The sequence below is a fragment of the Pelophylax lessonae genome (genome assembly GCF_965119305.1).
Source record: "Pelophylax lessonae genome assembly, chromosome: 7".
Taxonomy (NCBI): domain Eukaryota; kingdom Metazoa; phylum Chordata; class Amphibia; order Anura; family Ranidae; genus Pelophylax; species Pelophylax lessonae.
Window position 1 is genome coordinate 50,471,199 of NC_138774.1, and position 25,777 is coordinate 50,496,975.

The 25,777-nt window shown below is 45.2% G+C and overlaps 1 protein-coding gene across 1 annotated transcript in view; it reads left to right on the top strand.

Annotated features, from left to right (window-relative positions):
* LOC309560276 (antigen-presenting glycoprotein CD1d-like) overlaps positions 1-25,777 on the top strand; it is a 165,776-nt gene that overhangs the window by 120,358 nt on the left and 19,641 nt on the right. Inside the window, exon 5 of the mRNA XM_082263870.1 lies at positions 18,171-18,267. Coding sequence (XP_082119996.1) covers positions 18,171-18,267 — 97 coding nt within the window. The remainder of the gene's footprint in view (positions 1-18,170; positions 18,268-25,777) is intronic.

The following is a 25,777-nucleotide window of genomic DNA, read 5'->3' on the forward strand; positions in this document are numbered from 1 at the left end:
CTAACTGTGCCCCGCGACTGACGGTGCCTGACGGTGCCCTGAGGCTGATGGTGCCCTGAGGCTGACGGTGCCCTGCAACTGACGGTGCCCTGCGACCGACCGTGACTGACTGAGCGTGCTCTGCGACTGAGTACCCAGGAAGACTGGTAAGTATCTTTGCGACTGGTGAATATCTTAGCGACTGGTGAGTATCTTAGCGACTGGTGAGTACCCCAGGTTTAGTACCAGGGGAGATAGAGGTAGTGTAGGTAAGGAATAGCAGGTCGTTACCATTATCCCCATAGAGTAGTGGGTAATAATGTCCGACAGGATTGCGGATGCCACTCAGTGCACTTCTTGCTCCATGTATGCATTCCTTGATGAACCAATCAAGGGTGAATATTGCTGTGCAGGATGTGTGAGACTTGTTGCTCTGGAAGCCCAGATCCTGGATCTAGAAAACATAGTGGCAACACTGCGTAGCATCAACAACCTGGAAAGGAGCTTGGACATTACCCATCAGGCGCTGGCAGGTGCTGGCATAGAGGAGGGAGGAGTAGAGGAGACGCAGGCATCAGAGGTAGGCAGCTGGGTGACCTTTAGGAAGGGTAGAGGGATGAGGGTCAGGGAGGCCAGTCCTGAGTTGGTACACCCTAACAAATTTGCCAAGTTGCAGGTTGAGGGGGATATCAGCTCAGGGGTGGCAGTGCTGTAGCAGGTGCCCTCCCCCAGCTGCCAGGGGAGTGGCGGCTCCAGGAAGAAGGGGGTCCAAGACTCAGGAAAGGTTAGACAGGTTGTGGTAGTTGGGGACTCAATCATCAAGAGGACAGAGGCACTAATGACCAAGTAAAAGGAAGGTGGAGGAACCTAAAGAATGATTTCAGGGACTTAGGTAATAGATTGAGGAATAGGACCTCCAAGGTGGTTTTCTCTGAAATACTGCCTGTACCTCGAGCCACACAGGAGAGGCAGAAGGAGCTTAGGGAACTTAACAACTGGCTGAGGAATTGGTAGTTGGGGATTCAATCATCAAGAGGACAGAGAGGGCAATCTGTCAAAGATTGCGGTAGCCAGACAGTATGTTGTTTACCGGGCGCTCGAGTTCGGCACATCGCGAATCGGGTAGACAGATTATTGGGCGGGGCTGGGGATGACCCAGCGGTCATGGTGCATGTGGGCACTTAACAACTGGCTGAGGAATTGGTGTAGGAAGGAGGGGTTTGGGTTCATGGAGAACCGGGCTGACTTTTCAGTCGCCTACCGGCTCTTTAGTAAGGATGGGCTGCACCTTAATGGGGACGGTACAGCTCTTTTGGGGAGAAAGATGGCCACCAAGTTGGAGGGGCTTTTAAATTAGGAGACGGGGTGGAGGGCTCAGAAGTAGAGTCAGTCAGGGGGGAACAAAGGAAAGAAGGCAGTAGTAGAGTCAGGAGAGACAGTAGTTCCATAACGTAATTTGGGGGGTCTGTGCGGGAAAACCTCAGACCAAACAGGAATAAACATAATCACCATTCACGATCAACTTCCACAAAACTAAGAGGGGTATATGCTAATGCCAGGAGCATAGCTAATAAAATGGATGAGTTGGAAATGTTAGTACATGAGGAAGACATAGACCTTGTAGGAATAACGGAAACTTGGTTCGACCCCTCACATGACTGGCTGGCCAATATCCAAGGGTATTCGGTGTACCAGAAGGACAGGGTAGGAAAAAGAGGGGGAGGGGTATGTCTCTATTTCAAGAACAATGTAAGGGTAATAGAGAGGAGTGATATTACGGAAGGGATGAGTATGGAGTTAGAATCAGTGTGGGTAGAACTCCATAGGGAAGAAGAAAAGGGAAAAGTAATTGTGGGGGTTTGCTATAGGCCACCCAAACAAAGGGAGGAGGTATAGCTGGAATTTATATCACTGTTGGGTAAAGTGGCAAAACTGGGATCAGTCATCATATTGGGGGACTTCAATTATCCCGACATTGACTGGGAAGAGGGGACTGCACACTCACAGAAGGCCCGTCTATTCACGGAAACCTTACAGGACAACTATATGTCACAGTTGGTGTATTCTCCTACTAGAGAAAATGCAGTCCTGGATCTATTGATCACTAATGACCCAGACCTAATCTTGGAGGTAGTTGTCCAGGACAACCTGGGCTCTAGCGATCAAAGGATGATCACATTTAGTGTAAATAACAATATAACAAGGCAAGTGGGGAACATAAGAACCCTAAACTTCAGAAAGGCAAACTTTCCAAAATTGTGCTCATTGATGGAAAGGGTAAACTGGGACCAAACTCTGGGACCACTGACCACGGAGGAAAAATGGGAATGCTTTAGGAACATCTTAAACAAATGCATCTTGCAGTGCATTCCTATGGGAAATAAATTTAGAAGAGACAAAGCCAAACCTGGCTGGCTAAACCGTAACGTTAAAAAACTTATTAGGGGAAAAAAAATGGCCTTCAAGAAATATAAATCAGAGGGCACAGTATCAGCTTTCGAGCAATACAAGGAGGCAAATAAGAAAAGTAAATACGAAATCAAAATGGCTAAAATCAGCTTTGAGAGACAAATAGCGGAGGATAGTAAAAAGAACCCAAAGAAATTATTTAAATATATCAACAGCAAAAAAGCTAGGGCAGAGCATATTGCACACATAATTAACGATGGGAGGATGGTTACAGAGGACACTGAAAAAGCAACCGTGCTGAACGCTTTTTTCTCGTCAGTCTTTACACAGGAAAAGGAGGGTTACACGGACCATGACTATATGGTTAGTAGTAATACACAGGTCTTTCCGCTATGGCTAACAGAGGGTGAAATCAGGGAAAGGCTGGATAAAATTAACACAAATATCATCACCATGCCCGGATGGCGTACATCCAAGAGTACTCAAAGAACTCAGTAAGATTATATCTAGATCACTGTTCCTGATCTTTGCTGACAGTATTATGACAGGAAATGTACCAGGGGATTGGAGGAAAGCTAACGTGATACCGATATTCAAAAAGAGGCAGAGGCATATCCCGAGAAATTATAGGCCAGTCAGTTTGACATCGATAGTATGTAAACTTCTGGAGGGGATGATAAGGGACTATATCGTAGAGTTTGCTAAAGACAACAACATCATCAGCAGTAATCAGCACGGGTTTACAAATGGGCGTTCCTGTCAAACCAATCTCTTTTCATTCTACGAGGAGGTGAGCTGTGAGCTAGATAAGGGCAGACCAGTGGATGTGGTGTACTTGGATTTCGCTAAGGCGTTTGATACAGTTCCCCACAAGCGCTTAATTTATAAAATAAGGTATTGACAGCAGGGTTTGCTCTTGGATACGGAACTGGCTAAAAGGGCGTGTCCAAAGGGTGGTAATAAACAGCGCATACTCAGACTGGTCTGAGGTGGTAAGCAGGGTCCCCCAAGGCTCAGTCCTGGGACCAACCTTATTCAATTTATTCATAAACAGCATTGAGGACAGGATCAGTAGTTCGATATCAGTTTTTGCAGATGACACAAAATTGGGCAGGGCAATAACTGCACAGCATGAAGCGGATATCCTACAGAATGACCTGGACAAAATAACAGAGTGGGCAACGACATGGCAAATGAGGTTTAATGTGGAGAAGTGTAAGGTTTTGCACTTGGGGACTAAAAACATAAAAGCACAATACACGTTAGGGGGGGAATCAAAAATGGAGAAAGATCTGGGAGTCTTGGTAGATGATAGACTAGGCAATAGCATGCAATGTCAAGCGGCAGCTGCCAAAGCCAGCAGAATATTAGCATGCATAAAGAAAGGGATGTATTCCAGAGATTAGACTATAATCCTTCCACTTTATAAAACTCTGGTCCGACCACATCTCTAGTATTCTGTCCAGTTCTGGTCGCCAGTCCTCAGGAGGGATGTGTTGGAGCTGGAGAGAGTCCAGAGAAGGGCAACTAAACTAATTAGGGGATTGGAGGACCTTAATTATGAAGAGCGTCTGCAATCGCTTGATTTATTCTCCCTGGAGAAGAGACGCCTGAGATGGGACATGATAGCAATTTATAAATATCTCAATGGTGATCTCAGCATAGAAAAACAGCTATTCAGTTGAAGGGATTGCATGAGGACTCAAGGGCATACAATGCGATTAGAGGAGAAGCGTTTTAACCTCAGGCAAAGTGGGGGGTTCTTTACTGTTAGGGCTACAAGATTGTGGAATTCTCTACCACAAGAGGTGGTTTCTGCGGGAAGTATCGTGGCCTTCAAAAGACTCTTAGACGTACATCTCAAGGATCAGAGCATTCAGGGGTATGTGAGATGATTACAGCCACACACACCTACACAGGTTGAACTGGATGGACTATTGTCTTTATTCAACCTCACCTACTATGTAACTATATAACTATGTAATTGTTTGGTGTGCAGTATATAGGGGTGTAATACACTTATAATATACTTTCTAATATAGAAAGCATATTATAGTGTATTTGGGTACTGCAGAAATTTTGCCTCTTTCGCTGTGTTAACTCTGCTACACACTGTGACAAAAGTTACTAGAAAATATTTTTCATAACTGGTGTGATAAACCAGTGGCCCCCCAAAACGGCAGATTGAAGTGGGGTGTTATATACCTTCTTCCACATATACTGCGTTTCTCTAGAGACTTTTGTCACAGGGTCATTTAAAAAATGGCAGGCAGAGGAAGAGGCAGGCCCTTCTGCAGGGGTGGTAGGGGTAGGGCAAGAGCACCAGGCCGGAGCCAAAGTGGGAAGTTGCAGAAGGTGCGTTCAATTACGTCAAAGGACGCACCAGACTTGGTTGAGTGGCTCACTCAGCCTTCCTCTTCTGCACCCTCCTCATCCTCTCTATCTGCACTCTCTTCACTCTCTGCTGTGTGCACCCCCAAAGACACCACCACTAACACCATATACCCTTCGCTTGAGTCACAGGAATTCTTTTCTGATCCATCACAAGACATTTACGATGCGCAGCCATTCTTGGCATCGGATCAGGAAGAGGAGGTAGCAACAGCAGTCTGACGACAGTACCCAGATCAGCCAAAGGAGGTTGGTCCCCGCTGTTGCTGCCTACTCCGAGATCTCTAATGTTAGAGGTAGGGAAGGTGACGTCAATGAGGCAGAGGCAAAATGTATGCAGTACCCAAATACACTATTCTGAAAGTATATTGTTATATAACACCCCCGCTTCAGTCTGTCATTTTGGGGAGGCCACTGGTCTATACTTCTTTCTAATTGCGTTTTTCACTCTTTGTAGTATTGCTGCAGAACCGCTCACCAGTCACAATGCTGCACAATACAAATCCACTATAATATGCTTTCTATATTCATCCAGCATTGCGACTTCCTCATCTTCCACTGCTGCTCCTCGACTGCTTGATCAATGACACAACGCAATGCACGCTCCAGAAAGAAGGCATAAGGTACGATGTAACTGATGGCGCCCTGGCTGCGACTGACCAGTTTGGTGATCTCATCAAATGGCCGTAGAAGTCTGCATGTGTCGTGCATGAGCAGCCATTGGCGTGGTAAAAAAAAACCAAGCTCCCCAGAACCTGTCCTGCCGCAGAGTTCATACAGGTAGTCATTAAATGCAAGTTTCTGCTGGAGCAGCCTATCAAGCATATACAAGGTTGAGTTCCATCGCGTCAGGCAGTCACAAATAAGATGTCTGACGGGCAGGTTGTGTCGCCGCTAAATATCAGCAAGGCGAGCCATGGCTGTGTAAGATCTTCTGAAATGGGCCGAGATTTTCCTGTCCTGGACCCCAGGGTATTTGACAGCAAATCGCTGCACGACCAAGTTCAGGACGTGTGCCATGCATGGCACGTGTGTAATTTTGCCCTGTTTCAGCGTGCTCAGCAGATTGGCACCATTGTCGCACACCCCTTTACCATACCAACTGTCAAATTGAGCGGTGTTAGCCACTGATCTGCCTGTGAATGCAAAGCTGAAAGGAGTGCAGGACCAGTGTGGCTCTTGGCTTCCAGGGAAAACAGACGCAGCACTGCATGGCAACGTCTCACCTGGCATGTCGAATAGGTTCTGGGGATCTTGGGCGGCGCAGCGAAAGAAATGGTAGCAGCGGAAAAGGAGGAGTCAGCCAAGGAGGAGAGGGAGGATGGAGTAGGAGGAGGAGAAGAAGAGGCAGGCCTGCATGCAATCCATGGCAGTAAAACCAAATCTACACGGTTGCCACAGGTTACATGCTTGACGGCCGTTAGAAGGTTCACCCAGTGGGCAGTAAAAGTTATATACCTTCCCTGCCCGTGTTTGGCTTTGTGGGTTCTGAGGGCATTGCTACCACTGGGCTCGGTGATGGGAGTCCAGGTGCCTTCTTAGGCCCCTTTCACACAGATGGAACGCTCAGAGCCGCCTGTCTGTTTTTTTTGCGGATCTAAACGGTACCCCCATGCATGTCTATGGGGCATCGGATGTCAGCGGAGACATGTCCGCTGACATCCGATCCATCAAATCTGGACGGATGGAAACCCTATTTTCCATCCGTCCAGCGGATCGTCCCTAGGTGAGTGTTGGGCTTACAGCGACTTATGCGTGGGCTGCAAAGGCTCTAGCATCAGGGAACGCATAGACTGACAGGTGTCCGACTACATCAGGTTAACGCCCGATGTGGACGCTCTTAGAAGTGATGAACCCCTGGACTACTGGGTGGGAGGGCTTGACCTCTGGCCAGAGCTTGCACAATTTTCAGTGTAACTGTTGGCTTGCCCCTCATCCAGTGTCCTGTCCGAAAGGACGTTCAGCGCAGCAGGAGGGATTGTGACCGATAAGCTCACTCGCCTAGCTCCCGACAGTGTTGACTACCTCACATTTCTTAAAATGAATGAGACATGGATCTCGGAGGAATTCAACACATGTGACCAGTAAACCATGTTTGATTCAAATTCCTCATGACAGGCCACAAATATCCACCACCACCCATAACAATGGTTAAAAGGCGGTTTAACCTTAAAGTGCGTAAGGGGTTCTTCACTGTAAGAGCGGTAAGGATGTGGAATTCTCTTCCACAAGCAGTCGTATCAGCAGGGAGCATTGATAGTTTCAAAAAACTATTAGATGGACACCTTAAAGACCACAACATACAGGGGTATACAATGTACGGTTAAAAGCAAACACACACACACATCATAGGTTGAACCTCACTAACTATGTAACTATGTAACTATGTCCCTGTCTTAGGTAAATACAGCGGCATAAAAGGCCTTTTATGTCTGTTGAATGCCTAATTGCTACAGTCTGTCCCAGCTCCACACAGCAACCTCTCCCTACACTGACAAAATACTTTTGTGGACCTATTAGCTAGCGACTTGTGTCACTATTCAGTCTGTCCCTGCTCCACACAGCAACCTCCAGCCACAGAATACAACGTCTGTGGGCTAATTTTTGGGGCCTGTACTGGTCGAAACTTACTTCTGTATCCTGTGAATGCCTAATGTACCTCCAGCCACAGAATACAAGGTTCTTTGCTGTCAGGAGAAACGCCTGTTGGCTAATTTTTGGGGCCTGTACTGGCCGACACTTCTTTATCCTGTGAATGCCTAATTTTTCAGACTGGCATTGAAAATCAATGGGTCTATAAACGTTCCACTAAATTGTGGAACGGATCCGGACCCATCTTACGACGTGTGAATGGACCCTATATGTATTTGACATGTATTTACTGGCTGCTGTCAGTTCTGGCTGATTTAGATTAAAAAAAAAAAAAAACTTTTTGCCTAAAAAAAAATATATATATATTTTTATGGCAACTTTTCCAATAGCAATACTTCTGGTATGTCAGTGTCCATGTTGTGGGACTATGTGTGCACAGCTAGTTAGTATTTTGTGGCTGAAAATATGACCTGGAGGTTTTTAATGTTCGTCTGCCATTAAAGTGAATGGGGTCTGCCGCAAACTTGCGGTTCTCAAACATTTGAGAAAGTTTGCGGATCGCGTTCGGGAACCGCCCCGTCCGATGTTCGTCCATCACTATTAATTGTCTCACTTGCCTAACAATTTAGAAGTATGAATGCCCACTCTTAGAGTTTCTACACACTTTCCACACTGCACAGGTGGACATGAAATATTTATCAGAGGGAAAAAAAACACGCTTAAAAATGATAGATCGTAACAAACGAAGACACATGCTATACAAAGCAGCAACTCTACTGTGTGATATCACCACAAGGTAGACATGCCAAACATTTGAAAATATAAGCAAATAAAGCATACATATATACTTCAGGAGCTACAATATCAAGAGTTCCAAATAAAATATTTTTGAGCTCGAAGGTGCTACATCATATATGGTTTGCAATCAGAGTTTCACGCAGCCCACATCCACCACCATGTGCAGCAGACCATCAGAAACACTGCCACCTTGGGTGTAACAAATGCCTGCTTAATAGCAGTATTGGACCTCTTTTTATAGGAGGCCAGTAGCACTTTTTTACTGATTACCCTGCCAGGGCCTTGAGATGGTATTCCTGCAGACTTTTCACTAGACTGTAAGGGAAGGCATCCGGCAAGAGAATCTGTGTTTTCAAGCTCAAAGACAAAAGGATGCTCCACGTAGTGTAAATTTCAAAAAACATTTATTATAATAATGAAATTACACTCACATTAGGGTAGAATAAAGCACATTGTATCTCTCCCTGGTCAGCACATAGAAAAACACCCGCACTTCCGGGACTCTTGGCCAACAATGACGTAAGCCCCGACGGGACCCCAGGATGACGTCCTTCTGTGACGAAATGCGTAGGGTGTTTCGTCACGAGGTAGGTTTATAAACATCCTGGTAATTAATGCGGAGCTCCAGCCCCCCTGCCAAAAAAAATAAAAACCAGCACTACAAATACTGTAGTTGCTGACTTTAAATTTTAGGACACCTACCTGTCCAGGAATCCCGCAATGTCGGCACCCCAGTCGATTTTTTAATCTGCTCTCAGGTTCTGCCACCGCCTTTCCTTGTGAGGGAAACCAGCAGTAAAGCCTTGCAACTTCACAGCCTGGTTCCCTACTGCTTTATGAATGGCCCGGCGGTGGATGAAGGGGGAGGGGGGCCGAACTTCCAGAGGAAGTGGGGACAGGTGGCCCCCCTACCCCCCGAAAAGGTGCCAAACATGGCACTGTAGGGGGAGGAAGCAAAAAAGCGGAGCTTCCCCTTTTGGGTGGAGCGCTGCTTTAAGAGGTTAATGCAGGCTTTGTATGAGTTTTTAGAGCCAGGGATGGGCATTCAGGTAAAAGTGATCTGGGTGCCTGGGCCTGATCAATTTTTTGGGGCTTTGAAGTTGGGCCCTCCGACACCAGTGCCAACAGTGATTCTCAAGCTTTTCCATTCCTCCAGGAAACATGGGACTGTCATTAACTAGTGATGTCGCAAACATAAAATTCGCCGTTCGCGAACGGCGAACGCGAACATCGGCGAATGTTCGCGAACCGGCGAACATTGCGAACCGCCATAGACTTTAATAGGCAGGCGAATTTTAAAACCCACAGGGACTCTTTCTGGCCACAATAGTAATGGAAAAGTTGTTTCAAGGGGACAAACACCTGGACTGTGGCATGCCGGAGAGGGATCACACAAAAAAAGTTCTTAAAAACTGTAATTTTTTGATAAAGAGCCAATTATTGGAAAAAATAAAAAAAAAATAAAAAAAAAAATTTCTTTGGATTTAGCATCTGGGGGGTCTAAAAAGTGTACCTGTGAAGTTTCAGCTCTGTAGCATGTCCGGAACCAGAAAAAAATACGAATTAGGGTTAGGGCTAGGGTTAGGCTTAGGGCTAGGGTTAGGGTTAGGGTTAGGGCTAGGGTTATTTTTATGGCTAGGCTTAGAGAGTTAGGGTTAAGGTTAGAGGGTTAGGGTTATGGTTAGAGGGTTAGGGTTAGGTTTAGTGTTAGGGGCTAGGGTTAGGGTTACGGTGAGATACTTAGGGTTAGAGTTAGTAGCCCTACCCCTACCCCTCTAACTCTAACCCTCTAACCCTAAGCACTTAAAATAACCCTAACCTTAGCCCTGACCCTAACCCTAGCCCTAACCCTAACCCTAACCCTAACCCTAGCCCTAACCCTAATTCTATTTTTTTTTCTGGTTCTGGACATGCTACAGAGCTGAAACTTCACAGGTACACTTTTTAGACCCCCCCCCCCCCCCCACCCAGACACTAAATCACACAAAAAAAGTTATTAAAAATTGTCCTTTTTGATAGAGAGACAATGATTGGAAAAATTAAAAAAAAAAAAAAATAATAAAAATTTCTTTGGATTTAGCATCTGGATTTAGCATCTTATATATATATATATATATATATATATATATATATATATATATATATATATCCAAAAAAAACCTCAAATACCAGCCCTAGGAAGGGCTTTTTGGGGTGCTGTCCTTACAGCAGGAGTGTACCAAGAACACTGGCTAACAAGACCGGGAACACTGACTAACTGTCCCTAACTATTAACAGCAGCAGCAGCACCAGCACTTTCCCTGCTCTCAGTAACACAGAAATTATCTAAAATGGATGCTGCCCTTGCTTATTTATAGGAGGTGGGAGGGAGGTATGCTGATTGGCCTGGAATGTGTCTGCTGACTGTGATGTTCAGGGTCAAAGTTTGCCTCAATGATGATGTATAGGAGGCGGACCGAACATCGCATATGCGAAGTTCGCCGGGAACTGTTCGCCGGCGAACAATTCGGGACATCTCTATCATTAACTACTTTAACATTGAGAGCAGGAGGTAACTATTGAACCCAGAAGCCATATGTATTACATCACTTCCCGGTTCAGAGCTATCATTTCTTGGCAACAGTAGCAGCTAATCAAGTACAATCTGTGCTTAATTAGCTGCAGTAGAGGGCAGGGGAGACATTGGGGTTCTAATAGAGTCCTGATGTCTCCATTAGGAAGATCGATCACCTGCCCATGCTATCACATCTTGACAAAAGTTTAAATCACCCCTGTGCTTGGCTTATTTCCATCCCCAAGTGTTCCACCTAAATTAAGACAGACCTCATTAAGTACAGAGCTACATGAGCTTTATTATTACACCAACATAATCATTACTGAAACAAAATCAGGTTCAATCACTATTTTAAACTAATTTAAATGGTATTAATTGTTAACCAATTCACAACCGCCCTATAGCAGTTTTAATGATACAGGGCAAGGGTGTCCATTGTGTGCAGGATCATGTATATACAGTATCTCACAAAAGTGAGTGCACCCCTCACATTTTTGTAAATATTTTATTATATCTTTTCATGTGACAACACTGAAGAAAACTTCCTCATTCGTGAAAGGGGTAGCTCTATCCCTGGCCAATAAAAATCTCTTAATCAAAGGCTCTTTGGCAAGCCTTGTGTCTAAAAAGACTGAAAGAACTGCTATTTGTACCCTAAGGGTGTTAAACGCCACACCCTTATCTACCCCTTCTTGAAAAAATTTCAAAACTATGGGGACGGAGGCAGAAGAAACTTCCTTCTGTCTATGCCAGGTACAAAAAGTTTTCCAAACTTTCAAGTAAATTTTTTCATTACTGGCTTCCTGCTCAGAAAGAGTGTGTCTATTACTCTATCTGAGCAACCCTTACCTTTTAGGATTTGGTGCTCACTAACCAAGCCTTCAACTGGAAAAATTGCGGTCTGGGGTGACAAACTGGTCCCTGCAACAACAGGTCTGGAAGATCTGGAAGTTTCCAAGGAGATGCTACCGATAACGTCTTCAAGGTTGCAAACCATGTCCTCTTTGGCCACCAAGGTGCAATCAGGAGGAGACGAAGGCCCGGGGAACGACTGAGCTTCTGTAAAACTCACGGAACAAGAGTTAGAGGGGGAAAGGCAGAAGCTAACTTGAACTGCCATGTCTGTGCCAAGGCATCCAAACCTAACATCCCTTTTTCCAGTGAAAGGGAAAATAATTATTTTACCTTTCTGTTTGTTGACTGGCCAGCCAAATTTTTGGACTAGAGTCTGAAATACCCCGGGGTTTAACTCCCACTCTGTTTGTCTTATCGTATGGCGACTGAGGAAATCTGCTTCCTTGTTGTTTTCCCCTTTTATATGGATGGCTGACAGTGAGATCACCATCCCTTCAGCCCAGCTTAGGATTTCCTGAGCTAACTTTAACAGGCCCCTGGACCTGGTCCCCCCTTGGTAATTCAGGTAGGCTACCGTTGTAGCATTGTCTGAGCAAACCTGAATTTCCCTGCCTGAAATGGAAATCTAGAAGGTTTTTAGGGCTTCGCCTACTGCTCTGAGTTCTCTGAAGTTGGAAGAGGCTTGGGCTACGTGATTGTCCCAGATTCCTTGAGCTTGGGCTCCTCCTAAATGAGCTCCCCATCCGCACATGCTCGCATCCTTGGTGACCCTCAAGGGTTTCCACTGACCCCAAGGTCTGCCTTTTCTCAGATTGCATGGTATCGTCCACCACTCCAGGGAAGTTTTGACCTGAGGGATGAGGATTACCTTTTCGTCCAGGGACTCTATCCTTTTGTCCCAGGAGGAAAGGTGGAAAAATTGAAGGTCTCTCGAGTGTAGCTGAGCCCACTCTACTGCTGGAATGCTGGCTGAAATAAGCCCCAGGACTCTCAGGACTTCTCTCCTGGAGCATGAGGAGACAGAAATCAAGACCCTCACGGAAGAGACCATCTTCTCCACCTTATCCCCTGGGAGGAAAAGCTTTTGCACCCTAGAGTCTATCTGGTACCCTAAATAGGTCTGAACGTAAGCGGGCTTCAGGGAAGATTTTTCCATGTTGATTAGCCAGCCTAGTCTCTGCAGGACTGTTAATACTTTTTGGGTGTTTGAACTCACTTGGTCTGCTGATTGACCAAATATCAGCGGGTCGTCCAGGTACGGGATTAAGGCTAAGCCCTGTAGGTGAACATAGGCCACTGGCTCTGCCAGTATTTTCGTAAAAATCCTTGGGCTGGCTGTTAGTCCAAAGGGAAGTGCTCTGAACTGCCAATGTGCAGTCCCCTCCTCGGAGACCACCGCAAATCTCAGGAAGGCCTGGTGTTCCTGATGAATTGGAACATGCAGGTAGGCATCCCTGAAATCCAAAGTAGTCATAAAAACGCCTTTTAGTAGGTTTTTCCTGACTGTATAGATGTTCTCTATCGAGAATCTATTGTAAACGAGGAACCTGTTTAGGTTCCTGAGATTTATGATAAGGCGGTATCTTCCCGAGGGTTTGGGAACTACAAACACATGGGAATAAAAGCCTAGGTAAAGTTGATTTTCTGGCTCAGGAACTATCACCAATTGATCTGCTAGTTTCTGAATTTCCCACAAAAGGGCTCTCCTTTTTAGTACATCCTTTGACGGATAAGTCAAGCTCACCTCTGGTGTGGGCAGGGATGAGAATTGTAGCTGGTAGCATGAGGTGGAGAATGTATGGACTGGCTGTAATCTTTTCCCACTGGGAAACAAACTGAGACAGCCTGCCCCCCACTTTGACTCTGGCGTCACTTAACATTTTTAGTGTTTAAACCTGGGGATGGGAAGAGCAAATTACTTTTTTGCCTTCCTCTTCCCAGGCCCCCCTCCCCCTTTTAATTGGCTCTTTATAGGGCCTTTGATGGCTTTTTTCCTGGGGGCCACGAAAAAAACATTTTCTTACTCTATCCCTTTTGGGCTTGACAGGGAACTTCTTCCCCTTCTCCGAGGATCTGGACAAAGCTTCGTCCAGGCCTGAACCAAACAATAGGGACCCTTCAAAGGGTAACTCACATAGTTTTGCTTTATAAGTGAGGTCACCTTCCAAGCTTTCACCCAGATAGCCCTCCTAGCAGAAATAATGAGAGCCGCAGTTTTTGCAGAGGCTATTACAGACTCAACTGCTGTATCTGCAAGATAAGCAACAACCTTCGCAATTACAGCTGGGGAATGTAGCAGGTCCTGGGACCCTTTATTCAGTGAAATATGCTTTGTAAGCTTCCCTATCCAGAAGTCTGTATTTCTAGCAATACAGGTTGCTGCTAGTGCTGTAGTCATGGTAGATGAATTGGCGCCCCAGGCTTTCCTTAGTAGAGATTCTGACTTACGGTCCATGACATCTCTAATGTTCCCTGTATCCTCAAAGGAAAGGTCGGATTTCTTTGTCACCTGGGACAGGGGAGCATCTAATTTGGGATTCTTTACAAATCTTTCCAGCTCCTCTTCTTTGAAGGGATATTTACTCTTCCAAACCTTAGGTCTAGACAGAGCTTTTTCCGGAAACTGCCACTCTTAAAGGATTACATTTTTCAAGGATTGGTGAATAGGCAATACTCTAGAATGGCTTTTGCCTAAATTGTTATACATTTTGTCCTGTACTGAAGTTTCTTTTGGTGGTTCTGGAATATCCTCTGTAGCATAGACCGCATGCAGGAGTCCTTCTAGATCCTCTAGAGCAAACAGGTTCCTATTTAACCTAGTTTCTTCTATTTCACTATCCATGTCCATATCTAACTCCTCTTCTGAGCTAGGCTGGGACTTAGCCTGGCTTTCTACCTCTGCCAGGTCCTCCTCTTCCCTTGCCTGAGCAGGGGAAAGAGGCTGTGAACCTGGCAAGAAGATAGATGGCCCTGCTTTGGAAAGGACACTTTCTTGAGAAGAAAGGCCCTCCTTAGGGATAGAATTAACTGATTCTGCTACCTGAGGGGTAGCCACTGCAGTACGGAAAGACTGGATAGTGGCAAGCATTTCTTCCTGTATAGACTTAAGGAAATCCTTCATTAAATCTGAAGCCTCTTGCCCTGCCAATTTTTTAATACAAGTATGACAAAAAGGCTTAGTATAAGATTTAGACAATCTTTCCCCGCAATTGCCATATTTTTTAGAGGTGCTAGAGCTAGCTGAAGCAGGGGGTGGTCTGACAGAGGCCTCCTGGGTCCCTGTTGAGACTTCTGCAAAAATAGGAGAAGAAACAAACAATTCACTCTTTTTTGCCCGAACGATTGGCTACCAGGCCTAGGCTAAACACTGGTGCTATCCCCAAACGGCAAGGAAAATGGCACTTACCGGGATACGACCTGCCTTTCCCTGTAGCCCCCTGAACCGATCTTCCCTTCTCCTTCTCCATGAGGTGGGTTGCGGAAGGCTTTGTCTCCTTTGCAGCTTTTTGGCATCTAGGGGCCGGAGAGTCTGCCATTCGGCTGCCATGTGGATCCGGCGTCTCCTCCATGCTTGCTTCCCTCTTCCGGGAAGCGCTGCGCATGCTCCGCCCTCCAGCGAACAACCAGAAGTTCCAGGTTTCAAGATGAGGCTTTAAAAATTCCAACACGCTGAAAGCCCTGGAGGACCGTAGGAGACCCCTGCTGAGTAGCAGGCTTCAGGCATGGAGGGCCCCTTCCTAGCTTATGGGGCCGACTGCCTGGATCTTTGAGCAACCTGTAAGAAGCCTGAGGAGGCAGCAGGTAGGGAGGAACCTTCACTTGGAATGACCAAACCTGGCTTACAGGGGTACCATCCAACATAGACTGTTTTCTGGTCAGAGAAAAAAACAAATGTTTTGCTGTAGGATGAAAACACAATCAATACTGAGGGACAAGGGGAAGGGTGGGGCCTTTTAACATCTGTGATCTGATTGTGTTTCCTGTAGGGAGGGGCCTCTCATCTCTCATATGTTGCCATCCTGGAAGGTGAAGGGAGAAATGACACTTTGCTACAATGTAAAGTAGTGAGTGTACAGCTTGTATAACAGTGCACATTTGCTGTCCCCTCAAAATAACTCAACACACAGCCATTAATGTCTAAACCACTGGTAACAAAAGTGAGTACACCCCTAAGTAAAAATGTCCAAATTGGGCCCAATTAGCCAGTTTCTCTCCCCGGTGTCATGTGACTCGTTAGTGTTACAAGGTCTCAGGTGTGAATGGGGAGCAGGTGTGTTACATTTGGTTTTATCGCTCTCACTCTCTCATACTGGTCACTTGAAGTTCAACATGGCACCACATGGCAAAGAACTCTCAGAGGATCTGAAAAAAAGAATTGTTGCTCTACATAAAGATGGCCTAGGCTATAAGAAGATTGCCAAGACTCTGAGCTGCAGCATGGTGCCAAGACCATACAGCAGTTTAACAGGACAGGTTCCACTCAGAACAGGCCTCGCCATGGTCCACCAAAGAAGTTGAGTGCACCTGCTCAGCGTCATATCCAGAGGTTGTCTTTGGGAAAGAGACATATGAGTGCTGCCAGAATTGCTGCAGACTCAGAGGTTGAAGAGGTGGGGGGTCAGCTTGTCAGTGCTCAGACCATACGCTGCACACTGCATCAAATTGGTCTGCTTGGCTGTCATCCCAGAAGGAAGCCTCTTCTAAAGATGATGCACAAGAAAGCCCACAAACAATTTGCTGAAGACAACAAGAAAGCCCACAAACAGTTTGCTGAAGACAAGCAGACTAAGGGCATGGACTACTGGAACCATGTCCTGTGGTCTGATGAGACCAAGATAAACTTATTTGGTTTAGATGGTGTCAAGCGTGTGTGGCGGCAACCAGGTGAGGACTCGGAGTGCAAAGACAAGTTTGTCTTGCCTACATTCAAGCATGGTGGTGGGAATGTCATGGTTTGGGGCTGCGTGAGTACTGCCGGCACTGGGGAGCTACAGTTCATTGAAGGAACCATGAATGCCAACATGTACTGTGACATACTGAAGCAGAGCATGATCCCCTCCATTTGGAGACTGGGCCCCAGCTCAGTATTCCAACATGATAACGACCCCAAACACACCTCCAAGACAACCACTGCCTTGCTAAAGAAGCTGAGGGTAAAGGTGATGGACTGGCCAAGCATGTCTCCTTCTCCATGAGGTGGGTTGCAGCAGGCTTTGTCTCCTTTGCAGCTTTTTGGCATCTAGGGGCCGGAGAGTCAGCCATTCGGCCAGCATGTGGATCCGGCGTCTCCTCCAAAAAGATATAATAAAATATTTAAAGTAAAGGGTAAATCAAGAAACACTATCTGCGCAAAAAGCTTGTGCAACAGGTAAAAATATCAATAAATTGATGAATTAATATTCAATAAATACAACATGTGATCAAATTGCAACAGGTGAAAATATCAATAAATGAATGAATATTCAAAAAAAACAAAATGTGATCAAATTTCAGTGATCATAATTGATTTAAAGTAATCAAACCACCTAATTAAATAATGTGCATGAATGTATAAATAAATATACATAAATGAATAGTCCACATCCAATTTCTTGTGCTTTAAAAATATATAATAATGATGAATGGTGAATCTGAAAAAACGGTGATCAGGTAAAAATGCTTTCACTCTGCTACTTCTGCTGGATTAGGACACTGGGCTGATCTTCCCAGGCACGCGACTCTTGGCTCTGGAGATGCAGGATGAAGCTATGGAGTACCAATGGGAGAGGAGGAGCTGGCCAAGGAGTTAATATTGGAAGTGGGAGTACTGTGATTGCTTGTCATACAGCGCTGTTTGCCTTAACCATGTTGATGGTGGGCCATATTGTGGGGTGAGTTATTTGGCTGAAGGTGAGTGGAATCACAGAGGTGGCGGAACCCTGGGTGACCCTTTTATACAGCACGGGACTCATTTTTACCTGATCACCGTTTTTCAGATTCACCATTCATCATTATTATATATTTTTGAAGCACAAAAAGTAGTGTCAGATTTGTCCGCCGCAATAACGCAGTCCTGCTATAAGTCCCTGATTGATGCCATTACTAGTAAAAAAAAAAAAAAAACTCCATGAATATGTCCCATATTTTGTAGATGCTATAACCTTTGTGCAAACCAATCAATATATGCTTACTGAGGATTCTTTTTCTAAAAACATGTAGCAGAAAACATATTGGCCTAAATTGATGAAGAAATTTGTTTTACATTTTTTTTATTGGACATATTTTAAGCAGAAAGTTTTACAAATTGTTGGTCTTTTTTTGTTTATTGCACAAAAAATAAAAACGCAGAGGTGATCAAATACCACCAAAAGAAAGCTCTATTTGTGGGGGGGGGACCTACATTTTATTTGGGTACAGCGCCGCAGGATCGCGCAATTGTCAGTTAAAATAATGCAGTGCCGTATCTCAAAAAATGGCCTTGCCATGAAGGGGCTAAATCTTTTGTAGCTGAAGTGGTTAAAGTGCCTTTAAGCAGAACTAATGTTCATTAAATTTATAAATATGTACATAATAGACTTCTGCTTTATCCTGAGCTACTTCATCATCTTTACAGATAAAAGACATCAGATATCCAGGGGGCTGGGTATCGGTATCGCAGTTGCTTCTGTGGTCGGGCTGGCATGCTTATTGAAGTATTATAGAAGTCGCAGGTAAGATGCATCATCAGGAAACTTAGTAAAGTGTATGATTGGCCCATAGATGAATGTTGGTATACATTTATCGTGAAGCTGGTACATTCCCATTATCAGTCTTAAAAAAAAAAAAACTAGCACCATAGACTTCATAAAGTCTGTGCTTGACTTTATATATCCTACCCCAGATTATTAATATCGATAGACATTTTCCAGTATTCTAGCAAATGCCCACAATAGATTGTTCCTACCTCTGAATACTGGTTAGATCTCTTTATTTAACCCCATTAACATCTACCCCATAGGGTTTTTGAAAAAAAATAAGGTTTATACAGTGCACACATTTTATAAAGTCGTATTTAAAATGTGCAAGGTTTAATAAGAGTATAAAACATTTATATACAGTGCCTTGAAAAAGTATTCATACCCCTTGAAATTTTCCAAATGTTTTCATGTTACAACCAAAAACGTAAATGTATTGTATTGGGATTTTATGAGATAGACCAACACGGGGGGCCGGATTTAAAGAAACTGCAGCTTCAAACATCTATGACGTGTTTCAGTTTCGCCGCGTTCAAATCAATTAACTGGCGCTGCGGCGAATTGGCGAGTAAAACAGCAATAATGAATTCCGCCGTCAGCGGGATTCACTTACGATCGCGGCTTCGCCAATTCGCAAACTTATGTCTTCCTGCTTATAGCAGTTTCACATAGCGATGTGGGCTAGTGGATTAGTGCACACATCACATGTCTGTAATTCATCTCCCTCTGCTGTAGGTTCGAGGCTTACCATCTCCACCTACTTTTTTTATTTTCTTTTTTTGTTTATATTGCTAAAATGGAACGGATTACATCATATATATTGCTAAATAATGTTACACTCAGAAGCGCTTGCAAGCTTACACCATTTTAAGTGTTTTTTTGATCTTGTCTGTGTGTCGAATCGATCTTATGAAGGAAAGTACCAAAGGCAAGTGACCAAACCCCTACCCTACTTCAGGGCAAGATGAAACCTCACAATTTTACCATGGTCTTCTTCCCACATTCCATACAATGTTTAGTTCTTTAGCTATATGTGCTTTTTAGCCTTAACACACTCCATTTTTTCCACCATACAGCTTTATTCTGCACAATAGCTAAGTGCTTTGCAACTTCACTGCAGTTCACAACGTCATGGGTTCAAATCACATCACTACACTTGGGATCTCTTTTCACTCTCATTTTTTTAAACACTTTTTTTAAACTATCTTGAATTTGGGGGGGGAGGGGGGTGTCCTACCCAAATTTCAAGCACATCAATGGAAACAACACAATTTTGATTTTATGAGTGTGGTCCTAGTTTTATCGAGATGCAATTCTTTACATATTTACCATGGTTCTTACAATTTCTTGACCAATAAACATAGGTGTCTGATATTGGACTCTCTCCATATTTCAACAACACAGGCCCTCATAGTCCAACACTACATTTGCCTCACACCTCAACACAACACTGTCACATCCCTACTCTACATTACAACCCCTCACATCACCAGTACAAGCAGCATGCAAAGTGCAAAACTCCGGCCTTGGCAGCTTAATGGGCCATACACTAACAATTTGTCTAGACTTTTTCCTGTAGACTTAACCAAACCATATAATAGAAGCTCAAACCTCAACACTTTCAATTTGGATGCAATCAGGCAGGCCCTTGCACTACATAGAAAATGTCAATCGGAAGGATAAAGTCTTCTCTAAATCTTACAGTGTGGATGGCCCTTTTGTCTGTAGGCACCCACACAAAACAAAAAAACACATGTTCAATTCTAATGTATTTATTTATTTGAGAATGACAGCAGAAGGAGGGATGCAGCAAAAGAATATTGTCACTCTCCAGTCCGTGTGCCTTTACAGCGCCAGACCACGATCTTTGCTCCATGGCTACGGGATTCTGATGTCTTCCACAACTTCCGGCAGAGTTCAGAATCCATTCTGCACCTCTACCAGCTCATAGGGGACAGGCATGGCAAGGTTGCTGGGCAGCTTCCAAGCCACTTTCGAAGTTCCAGGGTGTTCATGTTGGTCATTGGCCATGTGCCTTACCAAATATCCACTGACCACAAAAGAAAATGAGTGGAGTCCATCAAGGTGGGTTTCTACCACCTACACCCGCAAGCAGTACCACTCCTGGAAAAATAAAACAAAGGATAAGACATTTCATTATGAAAATCACATCTTAATGCCTGTTTGCTTCATTCTGAACTTCATTTAATTTCGACATCACGAGTGAAATAACACATTTTATGCCAACTTACACAAACCAGAAATCATTAATGTAAACATTTGAATACACACCTGTGACGCCAGACAGCCCATCACCACAGGCTTCCCATGGTACGTGCCATGATTCCAAGATGTTGATGTTCTGGAAAATTACAACACCATAAGATACCAAGCAGCCGTTCATGTTATCAATAACTACACAGGTGGCATAGACACAAATAAACACCTGCCAGCTCTTCTCAGCCCTTTACACTATTCACAATACCAACATGTTTATGGTTAGAGGTGCATGTTTTTGCTCAAGTAACACAATTTTACCAATGTTGACTACACTTTATCTACAATGGCAAGTGTCATTGGCAGATGATAATCACCCTCTGTCTCCCTGTGAGTGGCACCTCTGCTAACTAGCTAATTAATACACATGCCCTATCTTGACCGGTTACAGTACTTACATGTAAAGTGGCTAGCAACCAGGGTATTCCGGGTGGCCATACCGGCAGCGGTGCTCCGCCGCCTGGGGGCCGCCGGCTGACGGACCTCTGGCTCCCTCTCCTCCGTCAGCTCCCAAGAATCATCCCGGGCAACGCACATGTTGTGCAACACGCAGCACGCCAGGATGATCTTGGAAGCCTTTGTAGGAGAGTACAGGAGTTCACCCCCAGGCCGGGCCAAGCAGAGAAACCGGGACTTGAGAAGACCTATGGTCAACTCAATGATACTCCGGCTTCTCCGCAAGGCCCTGTTGTAATTCCTCTCTGCTGGGCCCTGGGGGTACCTGATTGGAGCCATCAGCCACGTCAGCTGCGGGTAACCAGCATCCCCTGAAAAATAAGAAAAATATACATTAGTTATTCATATCATGTGACTTTAGATGACTCCTCAAAATGGGAGACAATTAGGCATTTTACTAAACAACCTGCTCGTCTGTTTGCAAAAAATCATATGAAACATCTCAACTCTGTCTAACTGCCTAAATCACTAATACAAATGGGAAAAAGGACACACAAAGTGGTGGGTTTCTCTTGCAAGTTACAACTTGGCCCCTATTCTGTTCCTATTACATTAGCCTAGGTCTTACTTCTGGAATATATCTGCAACTAGAGTGAGGAAACCAATATTGACTCACTTATGCAAAGTACTTTGGGGATATGGCAATACCATTGGAATCATTTGTAGGTTTTCTTTGGGTGGCTAGAGGACACCATTTACACATTGGTTAACCACCTTCATTGGACTCAAAGACAACTTTGCAAATCTTTCTTTTGTGAGCTGCTAAGCTGCTGATCTGGTTGTGTGTGAACAGCCTGACAACTAATAACACATCCATTTTAGGTAGGCTTTGCTTAAATCAGGGTGTACACCGATGTAGCTTATTCCTATGTCTATGTAATCTTACAGTTTATGTTGTTAAGACAAAATACTTTACCAATAAGCCACCCTTCGGGCATTTGTCCACTTTCAAACACCTCGTACAGAGTACTTGTTCTTAACATACTGGAATCATGGCACGACCCTGGGTGACCAGTGTTGACACTCATGATGCGCTGTTTGGCGTCACACACTAATTGGACGTTCACAGAGTGGTACTGCTTGCGGTTCCGGTATTCACTTTCGTGGCTCCTTGGGGGCCTAATGGCTATGTGGGTGCCATCGATTGCCCCTAGGATTTGCGGCATGTGTGCCCGCCGGTAGAAACCCAACTTGACTTCATTCCACTCATTTTCATTCTGTGGCCAGTGGATAAAATTGGGCACTATATCCACTATGGCATTAATGACCAACATGAACACCCTTGAAACTGTGGGCTGGCTAATGCCCATGATACTTCCCGAAGTGGCTTGGAAGCTGCCACGCCCTAAAATATACAAAGTGGCCAGCAATCTGGCCATGCCGGGCACCGCATGGCCGCGCTGTGTGTCCGGGTCAATTTTCTCTGCTATGAGCTGGTAGAGGTGTAGAATAGTTCCTCGCTCGAGCCGGAACTTCCTCCTGACATCAGAATCCCGCAGCTTGTCCAAATAGATCCTTGGAGCAAAAATGCGTGGCTGGCGAGGTAAGGGCACACGGACTGGAGGTGCTGCTGCTGAAGGTGCTGCTGCTGCTGCTGCTGCAGCTTCCCCACCTTCTGCTGCCTCCTGTGCCAGGGCCTCCTCAAACAAGGCACCAATAAATGCCAGCATTGCACCATCTAATGCGTCTGGGATATCGTCCTCCATTTTGAACGCGCAAATTCGCGAATGCGCAGATATATATAGAAACGGCCGCTAATTATCACACCTGTGAGCCAGCTATAAAAGGAGCACATGGCCAATATGGCTGCTGGATGTTATAGATCGATGTTTCTTATGTGCTAGCAAGACCCTGTGACCCACAACCTACATTATCTGGAGGTAAGACAATTGTATCTCTCTCTCCCAAAAAAAAGGAAGGAGACAATTTGTACTTATCTTGGGTGTGCTTAAGTTGTCTATGGTGAATCCCCTCCAACCCACAATAGCTTGGGAACCCCTCAAGTGTCTTTTAATCATTGGCAGTTGGCCCCATGTGCATGTGGTTTGGACATGTGTTTTCTCATGTTTGTTAAAGGTGTGCAGTCTAGATTTGGCATCTAAACCTGCCCCCTTACCTTCCCAGCTTCCAAAGACACCATTTTTGCTTTCCTGATAACTGTAATTTATTATGTGCACGTATGTAGGTCATGCGATTTCTCATGTATGTTTAATGTTTGCAGCCTCCTTTTGCCTATAAAGGATTACACCACCACCACCACCACCACCACTGTGTTTGTGACATTAGGTAAGTGTTTGGAGGGCCTCGTGTGATTTGTACCCCTATGCGTTTTCTTATGTGTTTTTTTTTTACATTTCTTTGCAGCCTCTTCTGCTCTTTAACACCACCACCACCACCACCACTGTGTTTGTGCCATTAGGTAAGTGTTTGGAGGGCCTCGTGTGATTTGTACCCCTATGAGTTTTCTTATGTGTTTTTTTTTTACATTTCTTTGCAGCCTCTTCTGCTCTTTGCCACCACCACCACCACCACCACCACCACCACCACCACCACCACTGTGTTTGTGCCATTAGGTAAGTGTTTGGAGGGCCTCGTGTGATTTGTACCCCTATGAGTTTTCTTATGTGTTTTTTTTTTACATTTCTTTGCAGCCTCTTCTGCTCTTTGCCACCACCACCACCACCACCACCACCACCACCACCACCACCACTGTGTTTGTGCCATTAGGTAAGTGTTTGGAGGGCCTCGTGTGATTTGTACCCCTATGAGTTTTCTTATGTGTTTTTTTTTTACATTTCTTTGCAGCCTCTTCTGCTCTTTAACACCACCACCACCACCACCACCACCACCACCACCACCACTGTGTTTGTGCCATTAGGTAAGTGTTTGGAGGGCCTCGTGTGATTTGTACCCCTATGAGTTTTCTTATGTGTTTTTTTTTTACATTTCTTTGCAGCCTCTTCTGCTCTTTAACACCACCACCACCACCACCACCACCACCACCACTGTGTTTGTGCCATTAGGTAAGTGTTTGGAGGGCCTCGTGTGATTTGTACCCCTATGAGTTTTCTTATGTGTTTTTTTTTTACATTTCTTTGCAGCCTCTTCTGCTCTTTAACACCACCACCACCACCACCACTGTGTTTGTGCCATTAGGTAAGTGTTTGGAGGGCCTCGTGTGATTTGTACCCCTATGAGTTTTCTTATGTGTTTTTTTTTTTACATTTCTTTGCAGCCTCTTCTGCTCTTTGCCACCACCACCACCACCACCACCACCACCACCACCACCACCACCACTGTGTTTGTGCCATTAGGTAAGTGTTTGGAGGGCCTCGTGTGATTTGTACCCCTATGAGTTTTCTTATGTGTTTTTTTTTTACATTTCTTTGCAGCCTCTTCTGCTCTTTGCCACCACCACCACCACCACCACCACCACCACCACTGTGTTTGTGCCATTAGGTAAGTGTTTGGAGGGCCTCGTGTGATTTGTACCCCTATGAGTTTTCTTATGTGTTTTTTTTTTACATTTCTTTGCAGCCTCTTCTGCTCTTTGCCACCACCACCACCACCACCACCACCACCACCACCACCACCACCACTGTGTTTGTGCCATTAGGTAAGTGTTTGGAGGGCCTCGTGTGATTTGTACCCCTATGAGTTTTCTTATGTGTTTTTTTTTTTACATTTCTTTGCAGCCTCTTCTGCTCTTTGCCACCACCACCACCACCACCACCACTGTGTTTGTGCCATTAGGTAAGTGTTTGGAGGGCCTCGTGTGATTTGTACCCCTATGCGTTTTCTTATGTGTTTTTTTTGTACATTTCTTTGCAACCTCTTCTGCTTTTTTTGCCACCACCACCACCACCACCGTGTTTGTGCCATTAGGTAAGTGTTTGGAGGGCCTCGTGTGATTTGTACCCATATGCGTTTTCTTATGTGTTTTTTTTTTTTCCTTTTCTTTGCAGCCTCTTCTGCTCTTTGCCCACTACTACCACCACCACCACGACCAAGTCTGTTTGTGCCATTAGGTAAGTGTGTTCTGTAACTGTTCACTAATTATACTGTATATGAAGAGCAATCTGCAAATCCTGTTTTTTCTGTTTTCTCTTTTGTCATTTCAGATTTAGGAGTTTGGGGCTCTTTGCTGCTGCTGGACAGCCAGATTCTCTGCCCACCTCGTGCTCCCATGGCCCCACCCACTGGAAGGATGAGAAGGGCCAGGGGGGCCAGGGGGGCCAGGGGGGCCAGGGGGGCCAGGGGGGCCAGGGGGGCCAGGGGGGGCAGGGGGGGCAGGGTGGGCAGATCGTCTGGCTCTGGTGTGAGGGAGGCTCCAGCTGTATCCATGAGGGAGTCCACCATCCCCATCCCGGAGGAGGAAGCCGGGGGAGGTGTTAACACACCAAGTGGACAAGCTGGCTCTTCTGACAGTAGTCCTGGAGCGGGTCCGTCCACCAGAGTCAGCTTGTCCACATTAACCCGGCTTCCCCGTTTCACCCACAATCAGTGCTGTGCCCTGGTCCACGCCTATATGGCCAGATATCAGGCGATACATGGGACCAGGGCCGCGTCTTACTCAGTAACAGAGAAGAACAGATTGTGGGATGAAATCCGGGATGCTGTAAATGCACTGGGTGAAGCACCTCGCCACCGTGACAGTGTGCGGAAGAAGGTCAACGACATCTGTGGGTCCGTTCGGAAGAAGCTAATTGCATGGGCTGCGGAGGGTCTTTATGACCGTCAAGGTCGGCTGGAT